Genomic DNA, 11,122 nt, shown 5'->3' with positions numbered 1-11,122 from the left:
AGTTTTTAAAATATGAGAGGGGCCAAGGGTGATGTCTGGAGTGTGACATCTGTCAGTGTTGATGTGCCATTATTAATATACGAGCTGGAGTGCCCGGCGGTGCCGAGGGTTTTTTGAGGGCATGTTGTTCTGAAAAAAGTAGAAATAATTTTAATATATATAAATGAGTTTGTCTGTCTGTCTGTGTGGGAAGGAAAGAGAGAGGGGGAAGGAAAGAGAGAGAAAGGGGAAGGAGAGAGAGAGGGGAGAGAGAGAGAGGGGGAAGGAGAGAGAGAGAGGGGGGAAGGAGAGAGAGAGAGAAAGGGGAAGGAGAGCGAGAGAAAGGGGAAGGAGAGAGAGAGAAAGGGGAAGGAGAGAGAGAGAAATGGGGGAAGGAGAGAGAAATGGGGGAAGGAGAGAGAGAGAAAGGGGGAAGGAGAGAGAGAGAGGGGTAAGGAGAGAGAGAGGGAAAGAGAGGGGGAAGGAGAGAGAAAGGGGGAAGGAGAGAGAGAGGGGGGAAGGAGAGAGAGGGGGGGAAGGAGAGAGAGAGAGAGAGAAAGGGGAAGGAGAGAGAGAAAGGGGAAGGAGAGAGAGAAAGGGGAAGGAGAGAGAGAAAGGGGGGAGGAAGGAGAGAGAAAGGGGGAAGGAGAGAGAAAGGGGGAAGGAGAGAGAGTGAAAGGGGGAAGGAGAGAGAGAAAGGGGGAAGGAGAGAGAGTGAAAGGGGGAAGGAGAGAGAGGGGGGAAGGAGAGAGAGGGGGAAGGAGAGAGAGAGGGGGAAGGAGAGAGAGAGACTGGGGGAGAAGAGAGAGACGGGGAGAGAGAGAGAGAGACGGGGGGAGAGAGAGAGAGAGAGACGGGGAGAGAGAGAGAGACGGGGAGAGAGAGAGAGAGACTGGGGGGGAGAGAGAGAGAGAGAGAGACGGGGAGAGAGAGAGAGACGGGGAGAGAGAGAGAGAGACGGGGGAGAGAGAGAGAGACGGGGCGAGAGAGAGAGAGAGACTGGGGGGGAGAGAGAGAGAGAGACTGGGGGGGAGAGAGAGAGATAGACTGGGGGAGAGAGAGAGAGAGACTGGGGGGAAGAGAGAGAGACTGGGGGGGGGAGAGAGAGAGAGACTGGGGGGAAGAGAGAGAGACTGGGGGGAGAGAGAGACTGGGGGGAGTGAGAGAGAGACGGGGGGAAGAGAGAGAGAGAGAGACTCGGGGTAGAAGAGAGACGGGGGAGAGAGGGACTGGGGGGGAGAGAGAGAGACTGGGGGGGAGAGAGAGAGACTGGGGAAGAGAGAGAGAGAGAGAGAGACAGGGGAAGAGAGAGAGAGATGGGAGGGAGAGAGAGAGAGACTGGGGGGAAGAGAGAGAGAGAGACTGGGGGGAAGAGAGAGAGAGAGAGACTGGGGGGAAGAGAGAGACTGCTGGATTTAGTTCGGGATTAGCCTGGAGGAAGAAGGCGAGCTCTCCCTCCCTCTCCCACCCCTTCACTCTTTCCCTCCCTAACCCTCTCTCTCTCCCTCCCCCTCTCTCTCCCTGCCCCTCTCTCCCCTCTCTCTTCCCCCTCTCTCTCCCTGCCCCTCCCCTCACCCTCTCTCCCCTCTCCCTCTCTCTCCCCCTCTCCTCTCCCTCCCTGTCTCCCCCTCTCCCTCCCCGCTCTCTCTCCCTCCCTCCCCTCTCCCTCTCTCTCCCTCCCCTCTCCCCCTCTCCTCTCCCCCCCTCTTCTCCCTCCCTCTCCCCTCTCCCCCCCTCTTCTCCCTCCCTCTCCCCTCTCCTCTCCCCCTCTCCTCTCCCTCCCTCCCTCCCCCTCTCCTCTCCCTCTCTCCCTCCCTCCCCCTCTCTCCCTCCCTCCCCCTCTCTCTCTCCCTCCCCCTCTCTCTCTCCCTCCCCCTGTCTCTCCCTCCTTTCCTCTCTCTCCCTCCCTCCCCTCTCCTCTCCCTCCCTAGCGCCTCAGGCCCGGCCTGACTCACCTCGGTACCAGAACGGAGTCAGTCCGACACCAGGAGGCCAGGTACCCATTGCTCCGAAGCGAGCCCGGTGTTCCTCATGGTTAACGCGGCGGGCCTTTGGACCTGGTTGGCCGGGCAGCAGGCCGGGCAGCAGATGAACGCCTTTCGCTGCGGACTCCCGTGTCCGATTTCGGTCGGGGACGGCTCGTTGGAAAACCCCGGTTTTCCCGGTCCGCACTCACGGCAAGAGAGAGAGAGGGAGGGAAGAGGAGAGAGAGAGAGAGAGGGAAGGAGAGAGTGAGGGAAGGAGATAGTTTTCCCGCGGCCGCCATTTTGTGAGGCACTACCGGGCCGAGGGGGGGAAAGCCGAGTCCCCGGCTGCAAACGGAGCTGAGCCCCGGACCGGGCCGAGGTGGGGAAAGCCCGAGTCCCCGGCCGCAAACGGAGCCGAGGACCGGCCGAGTGGGGAGAGCCCGAGTCCCCGGCCGCAAACGGAGCCGAGGACCGGGCCGAGGGGGGGAGAGCCCGAGTCCCCGGCCGCAACGGAGCCGAGGACCGGGCCGAGGGGGGGAGAGCCTGAGTCCCCGGCTGGGGCCTCCAGCTCCACAAGGTGGGGAGACCTTCCTGGAAGACAACTGAGTTCCTTCATACTTGAAATGGATCACTTCATTTCTAACTGTTCCTAAAGACTATTTAAAACTGAATTAATTTGTTCTTTTCCTTAGTTGCCTGTATTAAAATTCAGGTTTTTAAGCACCCCATAGCTAAGAAGACAACTGCACCACATGATCTGGCATTAAGCCATATAGAACAGGAAGGTGGCAGCTGTTAAAAAGTGAATAAAAGTAAAAGCTGAGGTAAAGATGGCCGAATTAACAGCAATTTGAAAGATTAGGCCCCGCCCACACACACCATGAAACGCCCCCCGTGATGCAGTGCGCTCCCCCCGTAGGATTGGTCAACCTTCACGTCACTCAATGCTAATGAGCGGATTTCCCCCGTATGATTGGCCAACCGCTAATGAGCGGAATTTTGAAAGTTTTTGTCTACTGTCCGAACAATTTTTGTCTGACCAAAAAGTAAATACGCCTAGGACACCCTCCTAATCATAACCTTTCTTTTGATATAACATATGTGTAGGTACGCTCTATAACTTTTGAGTGATGCCCGTACAGACAGACAGACACCACTATTTATTTATATATATAGAATTACTAGCTGATCTCCTGTGGTGTCGCTGATGGTGAGTCAGGGGGATATACCACACCATAATAATCGAGGAGTTATCTCTGGTAATGCACAATATGTTGGTGGTGCCATTGATTTGCAGTAAATCTCAAATTCTGTTTTTGTTGCATTGTATTCAGGGTTTTATGTTGGTGCTTGGGGATTGAATTTTGTGATAGTTTATTTTTCTGTGAAAACTGTAAATCAGTGGACTTGATTATTCCTATGGTCCCAAATGATTCTCGACTTTACAGAAATATATTCCTTTACCCATGCATTTAGTTTTTGTCCCTTACTTTTTTTAAAAGCTGAGGGTACACCGAAAGATGTCCAGGTTATGGGTAGTATTTTGATTGATTTTCTTCCTCTTCCCTCACAGCCCCAGGGGCATTAAGTACAATTGTACTTCACCTCCACCACAGCTGAGATCAGCTAACAGCACAGATCAGAAATTCAACCTGTTGGTCTGAATGGCTCACTTAACTCTACTACTGAATCATCACTGAGAGCTACTGGGTGTCTTCATAAGAAAATAATTGTTGACCACCTTGAATTTAGACTATTAACTGATGTTTTGTGAGAAATGTATGAATAATGACTGGTCCTGCATTTCCTGACGTCTAGTGTATACCTGAAGCAGCAAAGCGAATGGGCTGGAACCTGTTCCCTTCAGCTAGAATTTTTTTTTGCCTGTAAGTTGCTGGAAGTGCGAGAGCAACGGGGACCCAGCTATTCACAATTTATATAAATGATCTAGACGAGGAAACTAGATGTAATAGCTCCAAGTTTGCAGATGACACAAAGCTGGGTGGGCGTGTGCTGTGAGGAGGATGCAGAGAAACTCCAGTATGATTTGGACAGGTTGGGTGATTGGGCAGATGCATGGCAAATGCAGTATAATGTGGATAAATCGAGGTTATCCACTTCGGTGGCAAAAGCAGGAAGACAGATTATTATCTGAACGGCAATAGATTGGGAAAAGGAGAAGTGCAACGAGACCTGGGTGTCCTTGTGCACCAGTCACTGAAGGTAAGCATGCAGGTGCAGCAGGCGGTTAAGAAGGCAAATGGTATGTTGGCCTTCATAGCAAGAGGATTCGAGTACAGGAGCAAGGATGTCTTGCTGCAGTTGTACAGGGCCTTGGCTTATATTCACTAGAGTTTAGAAGAATGAGAGGGGATCTCATTGAAACTTATAAAATTCTAACAGGACTAGACAGACTAGATGCAGGAAGGATGTTCCCGATGGCGGGGAGTCCAGAACCAGGGGTCACAGTCTAAGGATAAGGGGTAAGCCATTTAGGACTGAGATGAGGAGGAATTTCTTCACCAGAGAGTGGTGACCCTGTGGAATTCTCTACTACACAAGGCAGTTGAGGCCAATTCATTAAATATATTCAAGAAGGAGTTAGATATATTTCTTAAGGCTAAAGGGATCAAGGGATAAAGGGTACTGAATTTGGATGATCAGCCATGATCTCATTAAATGGTGGAACAGGCTCGAGGGGCCGAATGGCCGACTCCTGCTCCTATCTTCTATGTTTCAATGAACAACGGGACCAACAGTGTATCTCCTTAACCAATGAGATTTAAAGATTAAGAAATAAACAGAGGAAGGCCTAAGAAGGAGGGTGACTTAGAGTGGGTGAATTCAACGTGAAACCAGGCACTGAAAGAGAAATAAACAAAAGGAAATAAGATTGGCTTAAGAGAGAGAGAAAAAAAGAGAAAGAAAGGATTTTAAAATCTCCAACAACAATTCACTACCTGAAGGAATGAGATGCCACACTTTTAATTGTTCACTTTCTGGGCCAGAGAGGTTGCTTGGCAGTCATTAACAATTATCACATTGTTAAAAGTGTACTTGTGTTATTAATCACGACACTTAACTTTCTGTGGCAAGTTTAATGGGCAATTAATGTGCAAATACAACAACTTCATGAAAATCACTGGAAGGTTGAGGACGAGGTGCCATTTTTGCAAAGCTAACAGTGGAGCGGTGCAAATCGCCCAGCAACTTGTGGCAATTCACAACTCATGTCTTCCTCACCACAAGTTACTGGCCGATTTGCACATTAATATCAGCGTGCGGCATTCACAAGCCATTATTTTTTCAGCAAATTCCAATGTCTGTTGAAATTGAACCTGCTGATGACTTTATCAGCTAGGTTTCAGAATTTGCTGCCAAATGTCAGTAAATTCTTTGCCGACTATTTAATGAGTAAACCACCTTCTGCCATTGCATTGTCAAGATGTAGTCATTAAATCATTTAAAAAAAACAATCTGTTATTCGAAAGAAAATATAGGCAATCTGAAATAAATACAGGAAATGCACAGATCAGTCAGCATCTGAAAGAGAAGACTGGTTAGCATTTTGGGTGGGTGAAAGGTCCCACCTAGGTGAGTCAACATCTCTTTTTGTTTCAGATGCTGACTAATCTGTTGTATATTTCCAGCCATTCCTGTTTTTATTTCTGTCCTATGTAATCCATAAATTTACAATAATGAAGTTGTGGTATTTCTGGGAGAATAGAGTACTTGTTCCGGTCTGTGTTTGCAAGATAAGCTTTGAGATCTGCTAATCTGGATATCTTTCTTCAGATTCTTTTCAGACTTGATGAGTGAGGAAGAGGAGGAGACTGACTGTTTTTTGGAGGAGTGTGCTGAAGATCCCACTCTACGCGAACGCATTTCCATCCTTTCCCGTACTTTCCTGAATCGTCGCCGAATGGTGCAGGATGACAGGATGCTGTTGTCTGATGACGTTATTATCATTGAGCCAGTGGTTAGTACTTAGAATGGATTGCAAAGATAATCATGCTTCTGGGGGCAGTGGCACAGATATGGTCACATTTATACTTTAGAGGCAGATTGTTTTGTTGCTCTAACTGGAAGCACATGCAATGTACAGTACTGGGTAACTTTTTTTAAATGACTTTTTAAAATCAATTTTGTGCTCATCGAAGTGAGGGATGTTAGTGCTGGGGAATGAAGCATTTTCCATTTCAGGTACCCAGTATCAACATCCAGCACTCTTGGGTACAGCTATTTTAGAGTAAAGCACCCTCTACTCTGCCTGAGCAATGTCCCTCAATCCTAGCCTGAGAAGAGCTTCCACTACTGCACAGTATGACATTTTTCCATTTCCCACACTAGCCATCCTCTGAGTTTGAGATTGAAAATTTACTGCCAATTGGTGCTAAATTAATAGCCCGTTTACACCATGCCTGTAGTTTACTTGATCCTCATTGTATCATGGTTTCACAGATATCAGGTGTTGACTTCAGTGAAAGTGTCATAACTGTAGGCATTGTGGGCAGAGAAAGTCCGGAGCAGAGGTTTCAGTCGCTTCCTAAGAAAGGCAAGGGGTAATTTGACAAGTTTGTGCTCCTGGTGGGTGAGGCTGAGCGCTGGGAATACAAGTCTGGAAAATTAACCCTGTAGTGTTGTGCAGAACATTGTGATGTTTGTGTGTGTATTGTACTTAAAACCAATAATTATTTCTCGCATTGAAGACCCAAGAGCAAGTGTCACCATCAGGGCAGTCATCCACTGTACCGTGTGGCAGAACCACTGTGCTGAGTGGGATAGATTTAGTCCCAATCTAGCAGCGCAAAACGGGGTATCCAGAAGGCACTGTGGGTCGTTAGCAGCAGCAGAATTGTACACCATGACAATCTGTAACCCAATGGCCCATCATATTCCTCCCTCCTCCATCACCATCAAGTCAGATGGCCAACCCTGGCTCAAATTGGAGTGTAGTTGAGTGTGCCGTGAGCAGAACTAGGGGTACCTGAAAATGAACTGCCAACCCAGTGAAGCTACAGCACAGGACCGCATGCATGCTAAATAGCAAAAGCAGCAACTATAGACTGAGCGATCCCACAGCTAACAGATCAGATCAAAGTTCTGCAACCTCAGTCGCAAATGCTGGTGGACAATTCAGCAACTAATGGGAGAAGGAGGCTTCATGAACATTCCCATCTTCAATGATGGCAGAGCCCAGCAGGTGATTTCAAAAGACAAGGCTGAAGCATTCGCAACCACCTTCAGCCAGATGTGCCAAGTTGATGATCCATATCAACCTCCTCCTGAAGTCCGACCATAACAGATGCCAGTCTTCAGCCAATTCGATTCACTCCACATGAGATCAAGAATCAGCTGACTGCACTGGACACAGCAAAGGCTATAGACCCCAAAAATATCCTGGTCTTAGTTCTGAAGACCTGTGCTCCAGAATTAGCTGTGCACTTAGCTAAGGTGCTCCAGTGCATCTACAGCAAGTAAGAGAAATTACTGCTCTTTCAGGCTATTCCCAATCATCAGCAAAATGATGGAAGGTGTTGTCAACAGTGTTATCAAGTGATACTTACTCACCAATAACTTGATCGCTGATGTTCCGTTTCGGTTCCGTCAGGATTACTTGGCTCCAGATCTCATTACAGGCTTGCTCCAATCCTGGACAGGAGCTAAATGCCAGAGGTGAGGTGAGACATCAACTTGCAGTGTTTCACTGTAACACCCTGTACTAGAGCAGCACACATCCTCTCCTCTTATGTTGTCAACCTTGTTTTTATTGTTGCTGTCTGCCGTCTGTCACCTAATTGGAGGAGCAAACTACAGGAAACTTTTTTTTATCCGGCACAGACGGGACCGACGTGGTGCCGGTTCATCAAAAATTCCGGATAACCGAACGCTATAGTAAAAGATAGGGAGAGCTGACAGCTCCGTATAAAGCAACAAACCCTGTTGCTTAGCAACAACTGTAGAACAATGGCTACAAGTTTCAAGTGTCTCTGTAGCTTAGCAACAGCTGCAGCCACACCCTTGCACAGCACAGATGGAAGAAGGCAAATACAATATGAAGTAAAACCTACTCCTGAATTTTGCCGGTTAACCGAGATTTCCGGTTATTTAGGTGCCGGTAAATCGAAAGTTTCCTGTATTCTTGTTCCATTTAGTTACCCATCCATCATCCAGATGTCATGACCAGCGCTGAGTATTTGTGCAACATTACTTGAACTGGCAGTAGTGAAGGAATGGAAGATAGTGGGCCTGAATTTGCGGTCAAAGGCTTCCCGCGGGCGATGCCTCCGATCGGCAAAAATGTACAAACCTACCTAAAGGTCCTGGATCCACGGAGACTTGCGCTCCTGGGCCTCTATGCGTAAACATGTGCAGAGGCCCACATACCCCAGGGGCGCAGGCGGTTCTGAAACCCCATATGCATGACTTGGCATTACCCCCAAAAATACATGTACACATCAAATAAATTAAAAAAAATACATATTTAAAATTAATTCAAATGCCATTTTTAAACTCTTACGCTGGTAAAAGCAGGCCATATGCCTGTTTTTACCAGGCGTAAGAATTTCACAGGCATTCGTTGGGCAGAAGTTGGGCAGATAGCCCAACTCTCCATCCACGGAGGCCCTTTTCCCAGGGATGCTGATGATCTGTCGTGAAGATTCTTGACAGGTCGCAAGTTCCGGGTTTTCGTGCATGATTTTCACACTTGAAAACCCGGAACTTGCGCGGCCCTTATGGGCACGTACACACTTTGTACACACCCACAAAATATGGGCCAATGTTATCAAGGTTGAAGCAAAAGAGTCTTTCCCAATGGGGAAGTGACTGTAACATTGTCCATTTATTGTAGAATCATAGTTGGCACTATAATAAGATCATTATAGAAATGCAAGAATTTCTACAGGCCCAGTAGGGAAAGGCATAGCCAGAAATAATACTGAGCCATTCAGACAATATGGTCCACAGTGTGAGCTAGCTGAAGAGGGAGATAAAAGATTATGGGGGCACCTGCTCCCAATGGCTATCCAGTGAATGTTGCTGGATGTTGGGTGAGGACAGTGCTGGGGTCACCTGTGATCCCCTCCACAGAAACTTTGCCTGCAATCACTCATTGTCTGCTCACACATTAAGAGTGGTCACTTGTGTGAGGCGCTGAGGGATAGCCAGTTCCTTGCAACAGACAGTACCTTCAGGATAGAGAGATGGGAAAAAATTTTGAGTGGAGGAATGTGGTAATTGTAGACCACAGTACACAAGCCCAAACTAAGCCTAAAGATGACCTTAGTTGGGGTGAGATTATGAACTGGAATTGGAATAGAATCATCGAAATTTACGGCACAGAAGGAGGCCATTTGGCCCATCATGTCTGTACCGGCCGAAAAAGAGCAATCCAGCCTAATTCCACTTTCCAGCTCTTGGTCAGCAGCCCTGTAGGTTATGGCACTTCAAGAGCATATCCAAGTACTTTTCAAATGCAGTGTGGGTTTCTGCCTCTACCACCCTTTCAGGCAGTGAGTTCCAGGCCCCCACCACCCTCTGGGTGAAAAAAGTTCTCCTCAACTCTCCTCTAATCCTTCTACCAATTACTTTAAATCTATACTCCCTGGTTATTAACCTCTCTGCTAAGGGAAATAGGCCCTTCCAAACCAGTCTATCCAGGCCCTTCATGATTTTGTACACTACAATTAAATCTCCCCTCAGCCTCCTCTGTTCCAAAGAAAACAACTCCAGCCTATCCAAACTTTCCTCATAGCTAAAATTCTCTAGTCCCGGCAACATCCTCGTAAATCTCCTCTGTACCCTCTCTAGCGCGATCACATCTTTCCTGTAATGCGATGACCAGAACTGTATGTGGTACTCTGGCTGTGGCCTAATCTAATCCAGAGTTGCTAAGAGCCAATTTTTGCACCCCTACCACACCCCAGCTAAGATCAGCTAACTTTTCACACACTGGGAATCAAATGAGACGCTATAGTGTGCACAGCTCAGTTACAACACTGCCTTTACCAACTGAGCATAATGAAGAGCTACTTTCTGAGCTTTATAAAAAATAAGGAGTCGATAAATTGAACCAGGGTATGTTGTGTATGTACCTTTAAGAGAAGAACTGATTCTATACTGCAGTACCGACAGTGACCACCCCTGTATATAAAGCCATAGCAGGCTTCTGTACTTCAGTCTTGAATTACTCTCTGTTCAGTAAATACCTGTTTTATTGTTCTCCTGCAGTCTGAGTATTATTGATCCTCGGACACTACACTGGCGACGGGCAGGTTGGAACTCACCTGCAGTGCTGCATCACCTCACGGGGATCTTTTCCCTGAAGAGAAGCTTCTTGGAGGTCGAAGTCAGAACGGCGGGCGTCGACCGCGGGCAACTGCCCAGGGATCCATCGGAGAGTTGCAGGGGAGGCTGTGGAGAGCTGGGCCTGGCTCCCCAGTCGAGGGTTTCCAGCAAGTCGTGCTGGTAGCAGGTAGTGCGCTGACCCTTCCGGACTGCGGTGGGCTCGGGCTCGATCGAGCGGCTCTGCAAAGGGGCCGTGCAGCGTCGTCGGGAGGAAGAGAGAGAGTGAGAGGGTGGAGCGCACAGGGCGCGGTCGGTGCTCAAGAACAGGGCAGCGTGGAGAGGATAGAATGCGGGGAAGGAAAAGTGAGATGCGCCGAAGCCGCGGGTCGCCGCCATTACCCTGTAGAATGCTAGGAGCAGCGTGGCAGCAAAGGGAAGAAGGAAAAGCGCGGGAGGCACCATTTTATTCCATTGGGGAAGAAGGAAAAGCGCGGGAGGCGCCATTTTATTACATTGGGGAAGAAGAAAAAGCGCGGGAGGCACCATTTTAAATCACCCAAGATGCCGAAGAATGGCAGTATCACTGCTTTCGACAACGAGGTAGAAGACTGGACCACGTATGTGGAAAGAATTGAAGTGTACTGCAAGGCAAATGAGGTGGCCAATGGAAAGAAGGCGCCAGTATTATTAAATTTGATGGGCGCAAGAACGTACGGCCTATTGCGGAATTTAATTACCCCAGCTAAACCAATGGAGAAAAGTTTTGAAGAGATTGTTAATATCTTACAGGAACACCTAAACCCTACACCGCTGCTGATAGCAGAAAGATTCAAGTTCCATAAAAGAAACCAGCACAAAGATGAGAACAATGCTGACTATCTTACGGA

General features: G+C 48.2%; 1 protein-coding gene across 1 annotated transcript in view; it reads left to right on the top strand.

The window, feature by feature from the left end:
* The window catches only part of hydin (HYDIN axonemal central pair apparatus protein), a 946,920-nt gene that overhangs the window by 181,112 nt on the left and 754,686 nt on the right, over positions 1 to 11,122 (top strand). Inside the window, exon 5 of the mRNA XM_085992020.1 lies at positions 5,742 to 5,925. Within this exon, the coding sequence (XP_085848146.1) occupies positions 5,742 to 5,925 (184 nt within the window). The remainder of the gene's footprint in view (positions 1 to 5,741; positions 5,926 to 11,122) is intronic.

This window comes from Somniosus microcephalus, chromosome 6, assembly GCF_052327205.1.
Source record: "Somniosus microcephalus isolate GS21.2 chromosome 6, FLI_Smic_1.0, whole genome shotgun sequence".
In the NCBI taxonomy this organism is placed as follows: Eukaryota; Metazoa; Chordata; class Chondrichthyes; order Squaliformes; family Somniosidae; genus Somniosus; species Somniosus microcephalus.
The sequence above is the reverse complement of the archived record's forward strand: the minus strand, read 5'-3'. Positions and strand labels throughout refer to the sequence as shown.